The 24,653-nt window shown below is 40.1% G+C and overlaps 1 protein-coding gene across 6 annotated transcripts in view; it reads right to left on the bottom strand.

Annotated features, from left to right (window-relative positions):
- The window catches only part of sntg1 (syntrophin, gamma 1), a 517,427-nt gene that overhangs the window by 57,048 nt on the left and 435,726 nt on the right, over positions 1-24,653 (bottom strand). For 5 of the 6 annotated variants that reach the window (XR_006311406.1, XM_043688307.1, XM_043688306.1 and 2 more), the window contains 3 exons: positions 22,161-22,290; positions 14,117-14,155; positions 2,683-2,799 (listed from right to left, as the gene is read on the bottom strand). Coding sequence is in view for 5 of the 6 variants with exons in the window: in XM_043688307.1 (XP_043544242.1) it covers positions 2,683-2,799; positions 14,117-14,155; positions 22,161-22,290 (286 nt within the window). In the remaining variant the exon portion in view is untranslated. The remainder of the gene's footprint in view (positions 1-2,682; positions 2,800-14,116; positions 14,156-22,160; positions 22,291-24,653) is intronic. The other variant, XM_043688308.1, reaches the window with a different exon arrangement.

Below are 24,653 nucleotides of genomic sequence, written 5' to 3'. Positions count from 1 at the left end.
CAATCCAATGAATGAACTTTGAACCTCAACATCAATATTCCTGCTCCAGTCATGTTTCTTTAAAGTTCCTTTATTTCAAAAATTCCAGCATCTGCGGTAATTTTTAACTTGAAGGCACTTTATGCAAAACATCTAAGTAAATCATGAATGTAAAAAAATCTATGTAAAGCTACGTATAGTTAGCAGGAGAACTGGAGAAGCACTTCTTTTCCCAGAACTGGCATACCTTCCTTTAACTTTTAGTGCAGCAAACGTGAAAATAAAATTAAAGTACATTAGAAATAGTTAAATAAAAAGATTATTTTTGTGGGAGGAAAGATCATGAACAATTTTATTTCTTTTTCTAATGAAGCAGCTAATAAACTATAGAATTGAAGACCATGTCAAAAGACCAAGACAAAATTATCTGGCATTCATTTTTGCTTACTAATTTTTAACAAAATCTGGATCATTATTAGTTCATCAATCAAGTTATTCTAATTATATTTTGAATTATTCCTGACAGGGTGGATTAATAATGTGCTTCATTTAAATGGTAACTTTTGTTCATATGCTGTTATTTCAGAAGATGTTTACAACTCATTAGTTTGGCAGCATGAAGGAGCAACAAAATGAAGAATGGGGTACAGGAGATTTTATTTCATTTATAACTAAAAAGAAGTTATCGTCAATGCAACGTGAAACAACCATAACTTAGAAAGTAACAAAAGCAGTGTCCCCACCTCTGAGCCAGGAGGCCTGGGTTCAAGTTCCACCTGCTACAGAGGTATGTAATATTTGAACAGGTTGATCTGAAAATACTAGAAAGCAATCAATGATTCCAAAAGGAAACTGGATGGGAACTTGAAGGAAATAAACCTGGAGGCCTATGGGGATTAATCTGCAGACTGGGCTTAATGAATTGAATGGGTTTCTTACATGCTGTAAATGACTCTACATGCAAGGTATTTACAAAGCCATAGAAGAAAGGCTGTTGAACTCAAATAGCCTCCATTGTAATAGTCTTGAACTGCAGTTTAGGAGTCACCAATATATTGAGGAAATTTCCCGGTAAGAAAGATCCGTTTTGTTTAATTGTCATGATTGGACTGGTCTTTAAATATCCTGCTCTTCAATTTTCTAAACAATCTGTTCAGAGATGTTGTTACACACCTCTGGAGCAGGTGGATTTGAACCTGGCTCAGAGGTAGGGGTACTAACACTGCACCACAATAGGCTCTTGTGCTAAAACAAAATTGTCAGTAATTGTTGAAGAAATACCTCTGCTGGGCTGTTTTGATTCATAATCCAGCACTATAGCATCTGCTTAACCAGCTTCAATAGAGTTTGTTCTTAACCTTTAAAGTAAGGGTCATTTATAATGAATGCTGACTGAGTTTCAAAAGTGAAAATGATCTCCCTCTAATTTTCTTTCTGGCTGTGTCAGTCTCCCATGTCTGTGTGTAGCAACAACATGTAGAACCAGAAGCCAATGCTGTGATCAGTGTGCTGATTCTAATTACCATACACAGAGACTGGCACGACTGATCATGCGTGAATTCGCACAACTTAGAAGGAATGTTGGTACAGGGTACCAGTCTGATTATCAACTTAAAAACCTATTGATGGATAAAATTCATTAAAGAGGTTAACTCCTGGAGAAAATTTAAAAACATTTTTGTTTTCATCAGTGGACTTTATTAGATTTTCATCTCCATATGACTTTTGAGGTTTTCTCACACTGGATGCTGGATAAATGGTCATGGGTTTGGCATGGAGATTATAAGGGGTTATAGTATGGTGAAGAGCATGAAGGATTAGTTGGCCTAAAATCTTGTAAGAACAATGGTGCAAAGTCCCAGACAATTGAGGTAGGCTCCGACCCACACTCCCTCAAACATGAGCTCTCCTCCATGAATAACAATACTCAATTTCTAGGATTAACAAGCTCAATTCCATACCACTCCCCTGAAGGAAAATCTTGCATTTTGAGGTGTTTTTCATCAAAGCAGATACAAAACGTTGGAAAGTTTCTTGATTGCATCTGTGCTCACTTTGCTGCAATTTGCCCTTCTATTTTAGAAACAACATAAGGATTGAGTATGTAACAATTAAAATCTTAATGACAGGGAAGTTCTTTTTAGAAAAAAATAAGAGATTGTTATTCACAAGGGGCCAAATGGACATTGAAGCACAGCAATAGGCTTTCATGAGCAAGGCTAGGCAGTTGTTCTGTTAATGAAACAATAGTGTTCAAAGAACATGTCTAGCGATTACACTGTAGTTGTATTCAGTTTTTCAATACTTCTGACTACAGTAGCAAGCTCAGCAGCAACAATAATTAGCAACAAGATCATTAGCACTCTTTAGTCTTTGATCAATTTATCTAACAGTAAAATTTGCATTGATTTATGTTATACATTTTTGATTGATTATATGCTCTTGGAATAACGACATGCCTCAATTTACATCTGCATTAGAATTACACTTAGCCTAGACTTCTTAAAAGGTAAATAAATTATTTCTCTTTCACGACTCAAAGGATAAAATGTATAAATGCAGGTCATAACATTGAATTCACATTATACTGCGTGTGTCAGTATACTCCTCATCATACTCAATAAAACACATTGGCTACATATTTTCAACTGCATATTAAGTTAAAAATATATGCTGAAGTCAAAACTGAACAATATTACATACCGGAGGCGCTGTAAATTTGTAGAGGCAAGAGCCTCTCACAGCTAAATACTTTGGTGTATACAGTTTATCTTGCAATGAGTCTGGCTCCTGGTCTTCTACCCAGCCCATGTAGATTATCTGACAAAAAGAAATCAACAATATTGACTGGTGTTACATTTTACTAACTTGAGGGTGCAGTTAAAATGATGTATAAGGCATTTACTGAAAAACATTCCATATCACATGAGTTCTTCCGCTCATGAAAGCCGTTTAGGTGAATCATTATTGTACACTTCAAACTGAATTAGTTTTCTTCAGCCTTAAGGGTATAGAAATGTTTGTAAAGCTATAATTTGTGCTTAAATCACATTTTAATTTCCAAAAATCAATTCTTTAGACTGTTCTCAATACATTTTTCACTCTATTTGCCATTAACATATTTTGGAGTTATGAAAAGAAATAACACTAAACCTAATTGCGCTTTGTACCATGGGCTAGAAATTTCTGGATCTGTCAGTAATGAGTTGGTGGCAATGAGTAGTTTGGAAAATGACATAGAAAGGCATCAGGGTTCCAACATTCCCCCATTACCATGTTACTCTCCAAGCAATGGCAAGGGTGGCAGATCTGTCACCTGCTGGAGGACCAATTGAGTTCTTAATATTAACAATTAATGGCCATTTCCCATGTTGTATGGGAAGGGGCCGATATCAGATGGGCCTGCCACTACAGAAAACCACCACATAAAGCATATGGACTTCCAGACGATTAACGTATTATTTCTCTGTAGATACTCTATGGTCTGTGGAGGCATTGCCCCTACGGGCAATAGTCAGCACCATGAATGACAATGAAGCTGCCTGCCCTCAATGAACCCTTTCACCAATCCCATGTCTCATCCTCATCCTGTGGTTACAGTCCAAACGATGACCACCACCAACAGTTCTGTTATTGAAGCTGCTAACCTGCTGATCCATTGTTTGAGCTGGCATCTCTCTGCTAGACTGAGTCCTGCCACCCAACAAAATTGGGTTACCGCTGCTTTTAGCCCAGGCAGGGGAACATCTGCTATCTCCGCAAAACTTTGTCCACAATGTTACTAAACAAGATCAGTACTGGGGAATTTTTAGAAGCATCATTTCTAAATGATGTTATGATATTATACTTGCTTTTCTAAATTATTTTATTCATTTATTCCGGTATTCTTGTGATGCAAATACATGCTGATTCCAGTTAACCCAATCCCTTTAATTGAGAATTCTCTTCAACATTCATTAAACTTAATTATGAACAATCAAAAATTCAAGAGTTTGAGGTTGATTTTCTTCTGCTATGCCACAGGTGATAGAAGAGAATTAAAGAAAATCAGGTGGTGCTACAATGCTCTCTTGCCTCAAAATTTCAATGACCATCATTGACTCATGTTACCTCCCATTTCTCTCAATCCTCTCAGAAGACAAGGTACCAATTGCCATTTCCTAGTTCTTAGGTTGTAAGAAGATGAGAGTCAACATCTAAGTTGATTTGACTATTCTGCGCCTGGCACGAGCAGTTGAAGAAATTAATAATAGAAGCATAGCTCTTGTGCAGGCACTGGAAAGTGGCTATCCTTTTGAGAAAGAGAGTGTGGTAGTACATATATTTCCCAATTTTCAAGCCCTAATTACTTTTGTTTTAATATGTAACTTTCATCAGAAAGAGTGTACTTTCTGGTCTCACATGCATTCTGCCATCAGATCAGCTCCACACAAACTAGACACAATCACCCTGCTGGCATTGGATTATCAACCTCCTGAATTATACCTGCCCTCCCCATCTTTGGAATGGACTCGTCTGGATAAGGACCACCGTTATAATCATCCCACTTTAGGAACATATGGATCCTTGGGTCACTTATCAGGCGCTCACCACCTCCCCGAGTCTGGAAAGGAGACCCTTAAAATTGGTTCACTGTCCAGATTGGAATCAGACATTTCTGAGTCTACAGCCTCCCCTGTAATCCTCCTTGTCTGAAAGAAAACCAATACTGTCAGGGTAAAATGTGCTGCTGAGGAGTCCACAGCATTGAGAGTAACAAGAGCACTTACAAATTTATTCCACACTAACAGACACACAAATGAGCTCTCAGTTCATTGGCAAAAAGCAATAACCACGATCTATCTCCCTCCCCTCCCAGTTCAGCAGTTTTTATTGGGGAACATTAATCTAGATGTCAATGTTCCTTCAGTATCTTCCCTCCCTAACAGTATTGTGGGTTTACCTACAGCACACAGAGTGCAATGGTTAAGGAAGGCTGCTCACCATCATCTTCTCAAGGGAAACTAGGGACAGGCAATAACTGCTGGCCCAGGCAGTGACAACCACCTCTTGGATGAATAAAAACAATAAAATTCTCCCAATAATTGTCTAATATGATGTTTTAGTCCAAACTTCAAAATTTCAACCTGCGTTGAAACTATTTTGGCCATAATACCTTGATTGTCATTTCTGGCAGTTAAGCAATTCATAATGCTCAAACTATCCCACCCCAAGTTTTTTGCACGAATTACGAATAGGAAGAGTTTTCCCCTTCATGTTGCTCTATATATCATGGCTGTTTTGACTCCTACATCAACTGACCCATTATGGCTCCATATCTTTCAAAGTCCAAGGTGAATAACAATCAGTCAGTCTATGATTTGGTTATTAATTGAGACTAGCACTTTTTGAGGTTTGAATTTCACACCTTTTTCCCACTTCTTCTGAAGAAATACTTTATCTTGAATGGCTGAGCAGTGATTCTACACATGTGCTCCCTTGCCCTAGACTCCCACACCATTGACCATATTAATTTCTTGCAAAATCTTTTTTAAATATCAGCCAAGTCACTTCATCTTTTATATAATAGGGAATATAAGCTCACCTCTTTGTAGAATTCGGGTGAATTTTGTGTTGCAGTCCTGCCAAAACCATGAGGGGGTGCGGGGGGATGGGGGGTGCATCTAAAATCTAACAGATGGCTTCTCAGATGCTCTCCTTTTCTCCACCCACCCTATCATTTTTTGGCCACTTAACAGACATAACCAAAGCTGTCAGTACTTTACTCACAGATCTCTACCAGGCAGTCAGATCGGAATCTTTAGCTGTGAAAGATGAGGCGAGCAAGGGGAGGAAACCACATGCGTGAGACCCAGGCATCCAACATTGAAAGCAGTGAATAGGTGTGAATCCAGTTTATGAGAAAGCAATGCAGCTTTCAAGGAAACTAAGTACAGTTTTAAGGATACAGATTGTAACAAGAAATTTGAAGTAATTTTCATATAAAATTAGTGGGAAGTCAATGTGCAATGTATGCTGCATCAACACAAAGAAAATAGTCAAAGGACTGTGCAAATTTATTGGTAATAACCAATTTAAATCAATCGAAAGAACTAAAATGCACTCACCATAGGCTCTTCATCAGTTAGGAGGGTATTTGAATATAAAGGGCCACAATAAAAGGAAAGTTTGCAAAAGCCAAATGTACTCAGTTTGGCTCTTGGACAGCAGCCAAACGACCATACAGCCCAAAGAATTTATGTCCTGGTTTTTGTGTGAATCCTGTCTGTGTGGAGTTTGCACACTCTCCCTGTGTCTGCGTGGGCTTCTTCTGGTAACTCCAGTTTTCTCCCAGTCCAAAGATTGCAGGTTAGACGGATTGGCCATGCTACATTGCCCATAGTGTCCGGGGAAGTACAGGCTAGTGGGGATAGCAATAGAAAATTTACGATTAAAGGGATAGGGTTGGGGGGGGGCGGGCAGTTGTGTGTGTCCGGGTTGGATGCTCTTCAGAGGGTTGGTGTGGACTGTTTAGGCTGAATGGCCTGTTTCCACATTATGAAATACTGAGGGCATCAAAGGGTATGGAGATGGATCAGAAATATGGCACTGAGATAGAGGATTAGCTAAGATCATATTAAATGTTTGAGCAGGCTCAAAGGGTGAAAATGGCCTACCCCTCCTCCTATTGCTATACAGTAGTCAATTTCAGGAAAGTGATTTAGTGAAATCTCTTACACACATCTCTAAACAAAATCACAATAGTAAGACCATCTTAAGAATGATTGTGGGTTACTACTTCTTTTGCAGCATGTCTTTCCTGGATTTGTAGATTGTGATGTGGTCAGCTATATTCCAAATTTACTGAAGGATGCAAATGTTTCTCCTTGAAATGTATACTTAGAACAGAAATGAATGATCTCTTGTATTTTTCAAAAGATAACAATATTTCCCAATTATAGTTTTGACACACTTTAAGGGAATAGGCTAAATAAAAGGAGTTTTCATCAAATGCTTTCCTCCTTTAAAATGCTGAAAATTCTTTGCACAAACTCTTAATAAAGGTTCTGGAAGTTAATTTTTTCATGATGTGCACACCTAGAGGATTTCATCAATAGCTTTATTTAAAAACCTACTTTGATTTAGAATTGTAATAATGTTTTCCCAAGGAGGATGTAAAACACTAATATAAATTTGTCATGCTGTTAGGTCACAGGCCATGTACACTGGATAAAATTTATGGCTTTAGCACAAATGTTGACAGTATATCAATATTATAATCAAATGAAAAAAATACAACAGCATATACTGGTCAATGAATGACATTGAGCAATTAGGAGTCAAAACAGAACCACCTACAAGTTGCTCTCCAAAACAATGACCATCGTGACATGGAAATAAATTGCTGTACCTTCAGTGTTGCTGGGCCAAAAGCTCAGAATTCCCTCCTTAAAATGGCATTGTGGGTCTACCTACACCAAATGGACAGCAGTAGCTGCAGAAGGTAGTTGAGCACCATCTTCTCAAAGTCAATTAGGGATGGGAAATAAACACTAGCACAGTCAGTGATGCCCATGTCACATGAACGAATTTAAAAAATGATGGAAAAAGAGAGAATTTGTTTTCGATTAATCCTTTCATTGACCACACACATTTTAGTCTATCATAAACTTCAACCTTTTCTATTGTTGCCTGAGTGAAAAGTTCTGCACAATTCCTCATTGAACCCCACAGTGAATGAAGTAAAATACCAAAGTAGTCGGTCAATTGTATTTTTTCAACTTTGGCCAACTAGTCCAGGTACACAATCCTTTATCCGAAATCCTTGGGGCCAGTTGTTTTTCGGAATTCTTCAGATTTCGGAATAAATGACATTTTCACAGTGAAATAAAGAAAAGTACCTAACAGCAGTCAGATGTGTGAACAGTATGAGCTCTGAGACACAACTGACACCTGCCAGTGTGGGCTATGCCGCTACGTCACATCTGAGTGACGTGGTTCAAGTGGGAGGGGAGTTGGGTCACCTGTTCGCACGCCACAATGACGCTCCACACTCCAAGAAAAAAAATTCAGATTTCGGACCAAAGGATTGTGTACCTGTAATTTTTCCACAAGCGTTCATCCAAAGTACATTTTCTTGGTTATAGAATCATAGAGATGTACAGCATGGATACAGACCCTTCAGTCCAACTTGTCCATGCCCACCAGATATCCCAACCCAATCTAGTCCCACCTGCCAGCACCCGGCCCATATCCCTCCAAACCCTTCCGATTCATATACCCATCCAAATGCCTCTTAAATGTTGCAACTGTACCAGCCTCCACCACTTCCTCTGGCAGCTCATTCCATACACGTACCACCTTCTACGTGAAAACGTTGCCCCTTAGGTCTCTTTTATATCTTTCCTCTCTCACCCTAAACCTATGCCGTCTAGTTCTGGACTCCCCCACCCCAGGGAAAAGACTTTGTCCATTTATCCTATCCATGCCCCTCATAATTTTGTAAATCTCTATAAGGTCACCCCTCACCCTCCGACACTCCAGGGAAAACAGCCCCAACCTGTTCAGCCTCTCCCTGTAGCTTAGACCCTCCAACCCTGGCAACATCCTTGTAAATCTTTTCTGAACCCTTTCAAGTTTCACAACATCTTTCCGATAGGAAGGAGACCAGAATTGCACGCAATATTCCAACAGTGGCCTAACCAATGTCCTGTACAGCCGCAACATCACCTCCCAACTCCTGTACTCAATACTCTGACCAACAAAGGAAAGCATACCAAACGCCATCTTCACTTTCCTATCTACCTGTGATTCCACTTTCAAGGAGCTATGAACCTGTACTCCAAGGTCTCTTAGTTCAGCAACAGTCCCTAGCACCTTACCATTAAATGCGTAGGTCCTGCTAAGATTTGCTTTTTCAAATGCAGCACCTTGCATTTATCTGAATTAAACTCCATCTGCCATTTCTCAGCCCATTGGTCCATCTGGTCAAGATCCTGTTGTAATCTGAGGTAACCCTCTTCGCTGTCCACTACACCTCCAATTTTGGTGTCATCTGCAAACTTACTAACTGTACCTCTTATGCTCGCATCCAAATCATTTATGTAAATGATAAAAAGTAGAGGATCCAGCACCGATCCTTGTGGCACTCCACTGGTCACAGGCCTCTAGACTGAAAAACAACCTTCCACCACAACACTCTGTCTTCTACCTTTGAGCCAGTTCTGTATCCAAATGGCTAGTTCTCCCTGTATTCCATGAGATCTAATCTTGCTGACCAGTCCACCCTGGGGAACCTTGTCGAACGCCTTACTGAAATCCATATGGATCACATCTACCGCTCTGCCTTCATCAATCCTCTTTGTTACTTCTTCATAAAACTCAATCAAATTTGTGAGACATGATTTCCCACGCACAAAACCATGTTGACGATCCCTAATTAGTCCTTGCCTTTCCAAATACATGTACATCCTGTCCCTCAGGATTCCCTCCAACAACTTGCCCATCACCGACGTCAGGCTCAATGGTCTATAGTTCCCTGGCTTGTCCTTACCACCCGTCTTGAACAGTGGCACCACGTTAGCCAACCTCCAATCTTCCAGCACCTCACCTGTGACTATCGATGATACCAACATCTCAGCAAGAGGCCCAGCAATCACTTCCCTATCCTCCCACAGAGTTCTAGGGTACACCTGATCAGGTCCTGGGAACTTATCCACCTTTATGTATTTCAAGACATCCAGCACTTCCTCCTCTGTAATATGGACATTTTTCAAGATGTCATCATCTATTTCCCTCCATTCTATATCTTTCATACGACAACACAGTAACGATTGTAATATTCAAATTACTTGATTATATTTTTAAAAGAGCTCTACAATTTGACCTGTTACCTTTGATCACACTTCCACGCAAAATTACGCAATTTTGGAGTGAAGTAGTTCATCATTAAGCAATTAGTTACTACGTTTTTTTCCCAATCCTAATGGTGAATGAAAGAGATAGTGAAAAGGAGACATCATTGGATGAGCTGGCTTCAGGGAGATATATACACCCCTGTCATTACCTCACCAATTAAATGTTGGACATTAATATCCATTCGGGACTTGCTTGACTTGTCCGAAATTAAGCCTTTTCAATAGTCAATTGACAGCTACAATGGCTTCCATTTGCCCCAATTTGCAGGCAATTAGAGGTAGAGATGAGGGCAAGGGAGTGGTTCTCTAAAAGTCACCCTCCTATATGTACCTCTGACCTCTGTGAATTCTTCCTCATGTTGATCCCCAATTCAAAGAAACAAAAGAAAAATGTTGAGTTTCTCATCGTTGGATCCCCTGAAGAGTAAGCCTTGATTGCCATGGTCTTTAGGATTAAGATGCTATTTGTGTCAGATTAAATAGCACTAACTGGTAAGCCAGTCAGCTCTTAACAAGCTGATTAGCATGTGACACAGCAAGTTCTTTTGGCAGTGGGGGCAACAAGTTGGTTGACACTTAACATCATTGAATCCCTACAGTTTTGAAGCAGGCCATTCAGCCTATCAGGACCACACCAACCCTCCAGAGTGCATTCCACCCAGACCCACTCCCTTATCCTATCCACAACTGCACAATTGAAATGTGGAGCTTATTCAAAGTACACCTACTGTGTGTCCTTGATAAGTATATACCTGGCAGGCAGGACGGAAGTGGTCGAGCAAGGGAGCCGTGGTTTACTAAAGAAGTTGAATTACTTGTCAAGTGGAGGAAGAAGGCTTATGTTAGAATGAGATATGAAGGCTCAGTTAGGGCACTTGAGAGTTACCAGTTAGCCAGGAAAGACCGAAAGAGAGAGCTAAGAAGAACCAGGAGAGGACATGAGAAGTCATTGGCAGATAGGATCAAGGAAAACCCTAAAGCTTTCAAAAGGTATACCAGGAATAAAAGAATGATTAGAGTAATGTTAGGGCCAATCAATCACAGTTGTGGAAAGATGTGCATGGAGTCTGAGGAGATAGGGGAAGTGTTATATGATTATTTTTTGTCAGTATTCACACTGGAATAAGACAATATTGTCGAGAAGAATACTGAGATGCAGGCTACTAGACTAGGTGGAATTGAGGTTCACAAAGAGAAGGTTTTTAGCAATTCTGAAAAGTGTGAAAATAGTTAAGGCCTGCCTTTGGCTCTGATCTTTATGTCGTCATTGTCTACAGGAATAGTGCCAGAGGACTGGAGGATAGCAAATGTTGTCTCCTTGTTCAAGAAGGGGAGAAAATATAACCCTGGCAATAATAGACCAATAAGCCTTACTTCAGTTGTGGATAAAGTGTTGGAAAATGTTATAAGAGTGAGGATTTATAATCTTCTAGAAAGGAATAAGTTGATTAGGGATAGTCAACATGGTTTTGTGAAGGATAGGTCATGCCTCACAAACCTTATTAAGTTCTTTGAGAAGGTGACCAAACAGGTGGATGAGGGTAAAGTGGGTTGATGTGGTGTATATGGATTTCAGCAAGACGTTTGATAAGGTTCCCCACAGTAGGCTATTGCACAAAATATGGAGGCATGGGATTGAAAGTGATTTAGCGACTTGAATCAGAAATTGGCTAGCTAAAAGAAGACAGAGGGTGGTGGTTGATGGGAAATGCTCATCCTGGAGTTCAGTTACTAGTCGTGTACCACAAGGATCAGTTTTGGGGCCACTGCTGTTTGTTATTTTTATAATGGAGGGTGTAGAGGATGGGCTAATAAATTTGCGGATGACACTAAGGTCAGTGGAGTTGTGGATAGTGCTGAATGATGTTGCAGATTACAGAGGGATATAGATAAGCTGCAGAGCTGGACTGAGAGGTGGCAAATGGAGTTCAATGTGGAAATGTGTGAGGTGATTTACTTTGGAAGGAGCAACAGGAATAAAGATTACTGGGCTAATGGTAAGATTCTTGGGCATGCAGATAAGCTGAGAGATCTTGTTGTCCATGTATACCGATCCCCGAAAGTTGCCACCCAGGTTGATAGGCTGTTAAGAAGGCATACGATGTGTTAGCTTTTCTCAGTAGAGGGACTGAATTTTGGAGCCATGAGGTCGTGTTGCAGCTACATAAAACTCTGGTTCAGCTGCACTTGGAGTATTGCATACAGTTCTGGTCGCTGCATTATAGGAAGGATGTGGAAGTGTTGGAAAGGGTTCGGGGAGATTTACTGGGATGTTGACTGGTATGGAGGGAAGGTCTTATTAGGAAAGGCTGAGGGAACTGAGGCTGTTTTCATTAGAGAAAATAATGTTGAGAGGTGACTTAATTGAGAGATGTAAGATAACCAGAGGGTGAGATAGGGTGGATAGTGAGACCCTTTTTCCTCAGATGGTGATGGCGAGCATGAGAGGACATAGCTTTAAATTGAGGTGTGATAGATATAGGACAGATGTCAGAGGTAGGTTCTTTACTCAGAGAATAGTAGGGGCATTCCTGCCTGCAACAGTTGTAGACTCGCCAACTTTAAGGACATTTAAATGGTCATTGGATAGACATATGGATGAAAACAGAATAATATAGGTTAGATGGACTTCTGATTGGTTTCACAGGTCGGCACAACATCGAGGGCTGAAGTACTGCACTGTAATGTTCTATGTTCAATTCCTGTTACACTGCATTTCCCACGGCCAATCCACCTAACCTGCACACCTTTGGACTGCCTGCCCTCACAGTTAGCTTAAAAGATGGAAAATCTTGCCCTAGGTCCCTGTCTGAGAAACTTACTACTTATGAAAGGAACAAATGACCAAGTTCTTGTCTCAGTTGCAAGTCTACTTAGATTATATGCTGTGCCTTTTACCTCTATGTCTCAGCTACCTTTTTGTATTTTTTAAATAATTTGATTGTGATTCTCCATCTTTTTAGTCAGATGGAAATTCACCCGATTGAAATACTTTCTAATATTGAGTTTGTCTTGAAATTGTTGTTCTAGTTCTTTCCTAACCTTCATCAATACATCAATATTATTGGAGTAAGTGACTCAAAACTGGATTGCATTGCATTCTAAATAATTTATACAAGGTTTAAATAACTTTGTTTGACTGTAGAACAAACAATCTCAAGATGTAGGAGGAGAAAGTGAGGACTGCAGATGCTGGAGATCAGAGCTGAAAATGTGTTGCTGGAAAAGAGCAGCAGGTCAGGCAGCATCCAAGGAGCAGGAGAATCGACGTTTCGGGCATGAGCCCTTCTTCAGGAATGCAATCTCAAGATGCACCCATACATTCATTCAGCAAGCCTTGTTGGCAGCAGTTTCTTATTGAATAATGCCATATTGTTATTTTTTGTCATTTTCTACCTTTGCTAGTGATAACTCTCAGTGAGCAAGATATATTTTAGATAATATTTAATTCCCTATCAGATTTTTGTCATTTCTCAGCAATTTTATTTATAATTACCAGTTCTTTTTAATTGCATACTCCCTTGGTAAATTTAATACTTAATTAAATGAATTTGAATATACGATTCATTGGATCCAACCAAAATAATTAGTTTCCTCCGATTTTTGTTCTAAGTGGATTTTAACTTACCAAAGAATATAAAGGTAGACAATAGACATAGGTGCAGGAGTAGGCCATTCTGCTCTTCGAGCCTGCACCACAATTCATTATGATCATGGCTGATCATCCTCAGTCAGTATCCTGTTCCTGCCTTATCTCCATAACCCTTGATTCCACAATCCTTGAGAGCTCTCTCCAACTCTTTCTTAAACGAATCTAGAGACTGGGCCTCCACTGCCCTCTGGGGCAGAGCATTCCACACAGCCACCACTCTCTGGGTGAAGAAGTTTCTCCTCATCTCTGTCCTAAATGGCCTACCCCTTATTTTTAAGCTGTGTCCTCTGGTTCAGGACTCACCCATCAGCGGAAACATGTTTCCTGCCTCCAGGTACACTTAAAGTAGCAGAAAATATTCAGAACCCAAAGGGTTACTTGATGCCCAGTCCAAATCAATGATCCCCTGAATAATCTCATTAATGATATTGTCAATCATGTCATTAACAATTAATGCACACAGGGACTCATTATTGGCCATTAGCCTTTACTTCAAGGACATTTTATTGCAAAGGTCAAAAACATTTTCAAAATATAGTGAACCTGATTGATAAATTTAGCAGCTATTTTATTAAATATTTCAACTTACCTGTTGATTTACAGGAAAATTCCTGTTTATCTTTTTAATCTGAGGGAAAATATTGAAGTAGAATTATTAATTTATGAATAAAATAGCAAAGTAGCACAGCAAAACAAAATTTGTTAACTGAAGTTCATTCACATAATATTTACATCAGTGCAAAAGACAAGGCAGGAATATGTATAAACATCTTTAGTTAGAAGTGGGTGATCCATCTTAGCCTCTTCCTAAGGTCCCCACCATCACAAATGCTTCTCTTTAGCCAATTTGATTAATTCTATGATATAGAGAAATGACTGAAGTCACTGACACAACAAAGACTATTGGCTCTGACAACACTCCAGCTGTTATACTGAGACCTTGTGCTCCAGAATTAAACACACTGTAAACAATCAATTCTGGTGCAGGTACAACACTGGAATTTATCTGAAAATGTGAAAAAGGAATGCCCAGGTGTGTTCACAAAACTCAGGACAAATCCAACCTAACCAATTGCCACCCCATGAATCTACTCTTCATCATCAACTAAATGATGCAAAGTGTCATTAACAGTATTGTAAAGTAGTATTTGTTCACTAATAACAAATTCACTCAGTTTGGGTTGTGCTAGGATGATTCATCTCCAGAAATCATTGCATCCTTGAATCAAATATGGACAAAACAGGTGAATTCCAGAGGTGACAGCACTTGATTAAGTGTGGCTTCAAACAGCCCAAGCAAAACTGAAGTTAATGGGAATTGCAGAGAAACACTGTCTTGGTTAGATTAGATTAGATTCCCATCAGTGTTGAAGTTGCACAATGAAACATGGTTATGGTTCTCAGAGACCAATCATTTCAAATCCATAACATATGACAATAGTTCCTCAGGCCTTCTCTTCAGCATAAGGTCAGAAGTGGGGATGTCCATCAAGGATTGCAGAGTCAAAAACAGAAGTTGCTGGAAAAGCTCAGCAGGTCTGGCAGCATCTGTGCAAAGAAATCAAAGTTAATGCTTTGGGTCCAGTGATCCTTCCTCAGAACTGATGGTACCTAGGAAAATCTTGGTTTATATGCAGAAGATATGGTGGGGGAGGGGTTAAGAAGTAAATGATAGGGATGGATAGAGCCCAAAGGCAGAGAAGAACAGTTAACAGACAAAGGAGTCAACAACAAACAGGCTGGGAGGGTAAATAGCTCTTAATGGAGATTATTAATGGCTAACAATGGGTAGTGTGTAACGGCAGACTATGTGGTAACAAGGTCTAGTGTGTATGGTTGGGGGTTAGGACATGGGGAAGTTCAGGTCCTAAAATTACTGAACTTGATATTGAGTCCAGAGGGCTGCAGGCCCCCCAAGCTGAAAAAAGTTCTTCCAGCTTGCATTGAGCCTCGATGCAGCACTGCAGCAAACCTGAGACAGAGATCTTGGTCAGGGAACACAGTGGTGTGTTAAAGTGGCACAAAACTGGAAGCTCAGCGTCTTTTTACAGGCAGAATGTAGATGTTCTAAAAAGTCATCACCCAATCTATGCTTCACTTCCCTAATGTAGAGGAGACCATATTGTGAGCAGCAAATGCAATAGCCGACATTGTGAGAAGTGCAGATAAAGTGCTATTTTACCTGGAAGTTATCTTGGGCCTTTGGATACTGAGGAGGGTGGAGGTAAATGGGCAGGTGTTACACCTTCGGTGGTTGCGGTGGAACGTGCCGTGGGGTTGTGGTGGATGATGGGAGTGAAGGAAGAGTGGAACAGAGTATCCTGGAGGGAACAGTCCCTGCGGACCTGAAACATTAACTTTGATTTATTTTCATAGATGCTGCCAGACCTGCTACGCTTTTCAAGCAACTTCTGTTTTTGTTTCTGATTCACAGCATCCACAGTTCTTTTGGTTTTTATTAAGGATTGCAGAGTGTTTGTGAGACCTCAGATACAGAAGCAGTCATATAAAAAGACCTGGACAGCATTCAGATTAGATTCCTTACAGTATGGAAACAAGCCCTTCAGCCCAACAAGTCCACTCGACCCTAGACCCATTCCCCTACCCTGACTAATGTACCTAACACTATGGGCTATTTAGCATGGCTAATTCACCTGCACATCTTTGGATTGTGGGGGGAAACCAGAGCACCTAGAGGAAACTTACGCAGACACAGGGAGAATGTGCAAACTCCACACAGTCACCAGAGGCAGAAATCGAACCAGGGTCCCTGGTGCTGTAAGGCAACAGCGCTAACTGCCAAGCCACCGTGCTGCCCCAAGTAATATGCAAGTAATATGTATCCCACATGAGGATCAGGCAATGACCACACTCAACAAGTACATCAAAAAAACCTTCCATTTATATTCAATGGCACTGCCACTGCCAAATTGCCCCTCTCTCAACACCCCGACACCATGATTGACTAGGAGCGTAATGGAACCCGCCATATTAATTTTATTTTCTACTCTTATAGTTCTAGAGACTGTAAATTCTCTGGACAACAGCCTACAATCTGATATCCAAAGAATTTTAATTTTGTTTTATTCACTCATTGTATGTGTGGGTTACCAGGTGGGCTAGCATTTATTGTTTATCCCAATTTGCCCTTGAGAAGGTAATGCCAAGCTACAGTCAATGTGGTGTAGGTGGACTCAGAATGGTCTTAGGATTTTGACCAAGTGATAGTGGAGGGACGGTAATATATTTCCAATTCATGACAATGAGTGGCTTGGAGGTGGTGGTGTTCCCATGTATCTTCGACATTTGAACTTTGAGATGAAAGCTGTCGTGCATTTGGAAGCTGCTGTCTAAGGATCTTTGTTGAATATTTTGTGTAGTGCATCTTTTAGGCAGTACATACTGCTATTATTGAGGGTTGGTGGTGGAGGGAATCACCAATCGAGCCGGTTGCTTTGTCCTAGATCGTGTCAAGCTTCTTGAATGTTGTTGGAGTTGCACCCATCCAGGCAAGTGAGGAATATTCCAACACACTCTTGAACAGTGCCTTCTACATGGTGGACTGTCTTTGGGCATGATTCCTAGATTCCTAGTTCTGATCTGTTCTTGTAGCTGCAGTATTTATATGACTTGTGTAATTCAATTTCTGATCAATTCTAACCCCCAAGACGATAATAGTGCAGGATTCAGTGATGATAATGTTATTGAATGTCATGGGGAGATGGTTAGATTGTTTCTTATTGGAGAACGTCATTGCCTTGTATTTGTGTAGCATGAATGTAACATGCCTTTTTTTCTAATCTCAAGCCTGGATTTTATCTCGGTCTCGCTGCATTTGGGCATGGAGTTCTTCAGTATCTGAGGAGTCACAAATGATGTTGAATGCTATGAAATCATCAGTGAATGTCCTCAATTGTCACCTTATGATGGAGGGAAGGTCATTTATGAAGCAGTTAAAGATGCCTAGGTTTAGGATGCTACTCTGAGGAACTCCTGCAGAGATACCCTCTCGCTGAGTTGACTGATCTCCAACTACCATTTTACCTTGTGCCTTGTTGTTATTTTCAAGACATTTGATGAAGTGTTCACTTGCTTTGACAAGTGCAGGTCTGGCAACATTTGTGTGACTTGGCACCACTAATGATAAACAGCTGGCTTTGAAAGGCAGCCAATCCATGACCTTAAGCATTCAATATCTTTTTCATTTATGCACACTAGCAATAGTGTGCACCATCTATAAGATGCAGTGAAGCAACTCATCAAGGCTCATTCAACAGCACCTTCAAAATCAACTATCTTTAGCATCCCATAGGACAAGGGGACCAGAAGCATAGGAATACCTCTACTTGCAAGTTCTCCTCCTGATGTGTAACAAATGCTCCCTTGATAGCTTTTCCTTCTGCTGTAATTCGTGCCCACAGCAGCTCCTGCAAGTGGGAGCTATGTGTTGGTGTAATGATTGGCATGTGCAGCTTGGAGGGAATGTTGCTTGGAATTATGTTGTCATTGCTTCAATGCTGCTGGTCAAATACACTGTACCTGCAACTCCCTCCCAAACAATTCTGTGGTTTTGTCTATACCATATGGCAATTCAAGAAGGCTGCTGACATCAAGGGGACGGCAACACAAGTTTCGCCAATGAATCTCACACCAGTTAGAATAACTGCAGGTTTTATGTTTTGCTTTTCTTCTTACCTATTCTCACACAAACATATAAACAAATAATCAAACATCAAGCATAACATCTTAAAATCTACACTGATTAAATATCTATCCTGAACTAGTCATCTATCCTTGTCTTTCTTGGCTTAGGAAAGAAAGATGCTGGCTTTACAAGTAGCCCAAAAGACGACTATATTCCATATCACTCCAACATGTTATTAGTGTGTTATTAGTGAATGTGAGGAGGTCACATCGGCAGAAAATGAGTACGACCACACCAGAGAACAACGAGAAACCTGATATTGTGAGATCTACACGGATGCCAGCAAAATTCTGTTCTCTTGTGGAGATAAATGTGTACTGCCCAGTAGGAAAGGAGTTGTGAAATACCTGCCATTTTGAATTAGTGACCTATATGTGACCTATTAGTGACCTATATGATAAAACTAAAGATGATTCTTATGGAAATACAGGTGGTGTCAGGATAGAAAAGAAGAGGGCATTGATGAGAGTGGCAGTGCTGTACATGTAGTACTGATTACAGTGATGTGCAATTTTGACTGAAGCCTACATAAGGTGTGAGTGTTAGATGTAGCCGGCAGCGTAAGGTCAGTAAAGATAGCTTGACATTTATTGAACTACCTGCCATATCTCCTCTCACTTTATTCCAGTGCAATCATAGAGTACCTATTTGTGAACTTTAAAATTGGTTCCCATTATTTATTTTATCTGGGTGACCTGTTGGCAATTGTCATAGTATCCTGCAGATAAAACTTCAATGCTTTGATGCTTCTAAAAGCATCCATGAAACTCTGCAAGAACCTCTTAAATAACCCGCTCTCTTTAATCTCCTATTGCTGAAATCTTATTACAGTCAACTTTTCAGTGATTTGGAAGCATTTAATTTCAACATTTACATTCTCTGTTTTCCTGATGCAAAGAAAGGTGCTAAAAATAGCTTCAAATTGGATCTTTTTTTCCTATAAAATTGTAGCAAGGATTGCAATACAACAATACCAAATATTTAAAAACTAGACAACTGTAGATGCTCCACATACTTCCACATGCCCATTCTAATAAGAAAAAGCTAAACTATGTTTCATTTTCACGTGCAATGGAAGTTTTGGAAACATTCTGAATGATATTAACTCTGCCCTAAAAGGATAAATTAATTGGAGAGGTCATGAAAGGTGGTCATGGTAGTATATTAATCACACTGAGATGAGTTTTTTTTCAAACTACTCTCTGTACATATAATTAGTTGATTAAAAAATTGTTGTGAAACTGGAGTTTCAGCAGAGAACCAGTATACCAGCAATTGTTAAAAAGCTTGTTTTTAGTCTCACAGGTGTGTGGGTTCACAGCTCTGGAAATTGATTTGCTTAACTTTTACTCAACGGAACCATTAAACACTACCAAATCAATAATCAGATGTGCTTAGAGGCATTTAAAATACAATCAACCAAACTGCTTCCTGAAAGATCACGTTTTACTTTACATTAGTGTGTGCTGTCAGTCCCTGAGACATTTCAGACCAACCTTGTTAAATATGTTTCAATTAAAACCTGACTTGGGCAGTTTAATGCTAAGGATAAGACATGCACTGAATTGAGATTGTTTAAATAGATATTGTTGAAAATCTTTAAGAGCTAGCTTCATCAAGCAGAACTGAGGCATCATACAGTGGTATGTGTGATTAACATACACAGCTTGTGATGAATGAAACAGTCACCATGGAATTTAATACTGACTGGTAGAGTGTGGAATGAAGCAGCGATAATTAATCATGCTAGATCATACAATCATACAATACAGAACAGGCTCTTTGGTCATGGTATCTACACCAACAAACTCTAAATCTACACTCGTCCAATTTGCAGCACTTGGCCCTTAGCTTTGAATATTATGATATTTCAAGTTCTCATCCAAGTGAAGGCTGAGAATTTTCCTACTTCAACTACCCTCCCAGGCAGTGCATTTCAGATTCCCACCTTCCTCTGTGTGAAAAGAGTTTCCTCAAATCCTCTTAACTTTAACGACTGTACACCTCTATGACTCTACAACTAAAAGCTTTGTACTCTGTTACTGACCCTTCAACTAAGGAGACCAGCCAGTTTCTACCTACCCTGTCCATGCTCCTCATAATCTTAAATTCCTCTGTCAAGTCCCCCTTTCAGCCTTCACTGCTCTAAAGAAAACAACCCAATTTTTCTCTTCATAGCTAAACTATTCCTCCCCAGGCATTATCCTGGTAAATCTTCTCTGCACCTCCTCCAGTGCAATCAAATCTTTCCGATAGTGGGTGACCAGAACAGCAGAGTACTCCAGTTGTAGCCTCATTTAAGGTTTGTACCGCTCCACCATAACCTCCCTGCTCTGTAATCTATGCTGGAACTGATAAAGGCAAGTGTACTGTGTGCCTTCTTAACTAACCTATTAACCTGTCTTATGACCTTCGGGGAGTTTTGGACAAGCACCCAAGATCCATCTGAGCTTTCTACTATCTTTCCATAGATCAAATACTCCCTTGTTACTTCTTCCAAAGTGCATCACTGCACACTTATCAAAGTTAACTTCCATCTTCGACCACTGATCTGCCTGCCGAGCAATCTGTGAACACCCTCTTGTAATTTAAGTCCTTTCACTCACTGTCAGCCACACAGTCAATCTACATGTCATCCACAAACTTACTTGTCATTCCCTCAGTTCCCCATCATTTTCTTCTTTACTATTTATATGCAACACAAACAATGAAGGACATAGCACTGATCCTATGGTATGCCACTGGAAACAGGCCTCCAGTCACACAAACAGGCTTCTACGACCACATTCTGTTTCCTGCAACTAAGCCAAATTTGGATCCAATTTGCCAAGTTATCTTGGATCTCACATGCTTTTAACGGCTTTATTAGTTTCTCATGTGAGTTCTTATCTTTGCTGAAATCCATATAAAGTACAGCAACAGCACTACCCTCATTCCAGGAAACCAGAGCATCTGGGAAAAACCCATGGGACGAATGTGCAAACTCCTTACAGTCCACAAGTTGGAATCAAAACCAGGTCCCTGGCATTCTGAGGCAGCAGTGCTAACCACTGAGCCCCATGTCACCCAAAATTGAAGGCAAGCATTCAGAGCTTATCTGGAATTTGAACCTGGGACATCTCACATACCTGTAATGTACACCCCCCCAAAATGAGAATTATACCCCTAGACCCAATGAGCCATTACTGTGTAATGTAACAAACCGTACTGACATCCCCTCCTCCAAAGTGAAGACAGATGTGACGTACGCATTTAAAACCCTGCCTATGTCCTCTGGCTCCATGCATAGATTGTCTGCTTGGTCGCTGATAGGCTGTGCTCTTCCCACATTGTTTTTACAGATCTCTAATGCCAGGATCAAAAGCTCAAATTATTAAAGTAGCATGCATCAAATCAAATGGCAAAGCCAACCAGGATGGTGGGAAGCTAATTTTGCTCATTTAGCATGTTGTTATCATTCATTAACATCGAATGCTTTGTGATTAGTTTCATTTGGGATCTGTGGCAGGATGATTATATCCTGCTCATTCTGTGGTTGTGTAGATATGGCATGGTGTAAGTTATGGGATGGTGTTTATTCTTTTAGTTAGAGGATGTCTGATGGTTTGAGGATATAATTACATATGCTGTTATATGATTTGAACACTGTAATTTAGATATTAAATAACTATGTAAATATTCTTTAGTATTTTCCTTTCATTTACAGTAATTAGAGCTAAAGCTTTTGTCAAAAACCATGAATAGGTAATAATCACACCTGCGCCAATGGTTCGTTCATACCGCCATTGATAAGTATGGGCGGTTTTTTTCTAACGATGAATCGTTTACATCATAATTGCCAAAAGCAGAAGTTACAAATAATAAACTACTGTCTTGAATAATTTTGAAGTCTTAATTTTTTTTATTACATTCAAGTATCCATACTTACATTGTGCTTGGTAAGGTTGGATATATTAATTGCCAGTGCTTGCAGCCAATCTGCACAGTCTTCAGCAGTGAGACACTGAATGACACCACTGCACACTCCATCCACAGCAATTACTTGAAACGCATTTTGCCTAAAATGCCACAAAGCATACGATTAAAATTATTTCCAATAATAATCTATAACATCAGAAAATATTTAGAGATACTTTCACTTTTCGATGAAGTTTATCCAGGATGGGACCTCTATCTACCTCTTTGTATCAATCTCAACCCCAACCCATTTCATTTGAAGTACTTTTGAATATTCAATAAAAGAAATGAAAAGTAAATTTTTAAAATCTTTACCGATGATGGTGGATCTCAATAATCATAGTGCTTATTGGAAAATTGAGGCAGTGGCTCAGTGGTTAGCACTACTGCCTCACCGCGCCAGGGACTTGGGTTCAATTCCACCTTCAGATTGACTGTGTGTGGAGTTTGCATGTTCTTCCTGTGTCTGCATGGCTTTTCTCCAGGTGCTCAAGTTTCCTCTCACAGTCCAAAGATGTGCAGGTTATGGTGGATTTACCATGCTAAATTGCCCAGGATATGTGCAGGCTAGGTTAGTTAGCCATGGGAAATGCTGGGTTACAGGGATAGAGTAGAGAGGATGGTGAGTCTGGGTGGAATGCTCTTCGGAGGGTTGGTGTCGACTTGATGGGCCAAGTGGCCTGCTTCCACACTGTACAGTGTATGAGTCAGTAGTTCACAAGACACAGAGGGTGGTGGGTGCCTGAAACACAGGGCAGTGGAGAGGATGGAAGTAGGCACGTTAACAACATTTAAGGCACAAGGTTATAGACATGTGAACAGAGGGACAGAAACCGCATGTGGGCAATATGTGGCAAGTTTAAATAAGGATTAGGAATCAGCACAGGCTTGGTAGGTTGAAGGGCCCATTCCTGTTCTTTGATAGCAGGTAAGAATTCACTCAGAAAATCTACATCTAATTTATAAATGACACTGTTGACAGATTCCCTCTAATGCCATCCCTTATAATAATGAATGAAAGCAAGATACTGTGGATTTTGGAAATCTGAAACAAACACTGAAAATGTTGGAAAACTCCATAGGTCTGATACCATCTGTGGAGAGACAAACAATTACGTTTTGAGTCTGGTATAATGGTTCTTCAGAACTGAAAGGGACAGGAAAATGATTTTCTTTATACTTTGGATGGAGGTGGAAGAGGGCGAAGGGAAAAGATGGTGTAAAAGACCAGTGTAAGAGACAAAGGGGCTGTTAAAAGTAGTGAAAAAGGACTAGAGCTGTAAATGGGTAAAAATTAAGGTGTGAAGGGAAGAGAATGCAGCCTCCTTGCTGAGTGGAAAAGTGTGGCGCTGGAAAAGTACAGCAGGTCAAGCAGCATCCAAGGAGCAGCTTCGGGCATAAGCCTTTCATCAGGAATGTTGGGTTGGTGGGGCCGGGAAAGGGGGCTGAGAGATAAATATGAGGTTTTTTTTGGGAGTGAGGGCGGATACTGTCTCAGGAGTGGGTGTGGTCATAGTATCATTGGTGATGTCACCAAAGGAAGTGACATAAACCGCAGTGGACTGGGGGGGGGCAAAATTGGCGCATTCGAGCAAAGTAAACAAAACACAAATAAGAAAGACCAAGTTGGGGGGTGGGGCAGGGGGTTGGTTAATGATGCTGGTGGTATAGGCAAAATGTTGAATAGACATGATGCTGAATCCTCTGAAGTTGTGAAATGCAATACTGTGACCAAAAGGCTGTAAAATGTCGAAGTGGCAAACCACACTTTTCATTCACAGCAATTATTTGAAACGCATTTTGCTGAAAAAATGACAAAACATATGAAAGGAAACACTGTCCACTATTAACCTGTAATATCAGAAAAGGCTGAAAAATATTGGCCCTGAATTTTTACTTTTGGATAAAGGTTACACAGAATGTGACTTCAATCTATCTTGAACCAATCTAGTTAATTTCCTATCATTTAAACTTACTTAGGTCCAGTGCAAAATATTGAAAAAAAAAGTATGTAACTGATGTTAGACTGAAACAAATTGTCAATGATGTGAAAGCTAATCTTATCACAAATGATTATACATGTGCTGCTGTTTGTTCAGACTGCAGACATGCTGGGCTTGACGTTCTCCAGCCATCCCACTCTAAATCAAATGAAATGGATGCCAAAATTATAGGAAATGGGGTACTGAGGACTGCCACTGACCCGACATCGGCCTAGGTTTTATTTTTCCATTTACTGCTAATTTCCACTCATGATGCTAAGTCTGATTCTGGCTTCCAGATTTCTCTTCCACATATTCCTTTGCTTGCTGCTGCTAAGACTATTTGGAGAAAGGTAGCAGTAAATCTTAGTAGGGCAGCTACAGCTCAAATATAGTGGAGGCTGTGACCTACTAGAAGCTTTCACAACTGCATGATAAGGTGTATTGTTTTTGTCTCTTCATTGATACTTTTCACGCTGCAG

Source organism: Chiloscyllium plagiosum, chromosome 4 (assembly GCF_004010195.1).
Source record: "Chiloscyllium plagiosum isolate BGI_BamShark_2017 chromosome 4, ASM401019v2, whole genome shotgun sequence".
Lineage (NCBI taxonomy): Eukaryota > Metazoa > Chordata > Chondrichthyes > Orectolobiformes > Hemiscylliidae > Chiloscyllium > Chiloscyllium plagiosum.
This window is presented reverse-complemented; position numbering and strand designations above follow the sequence as displayed.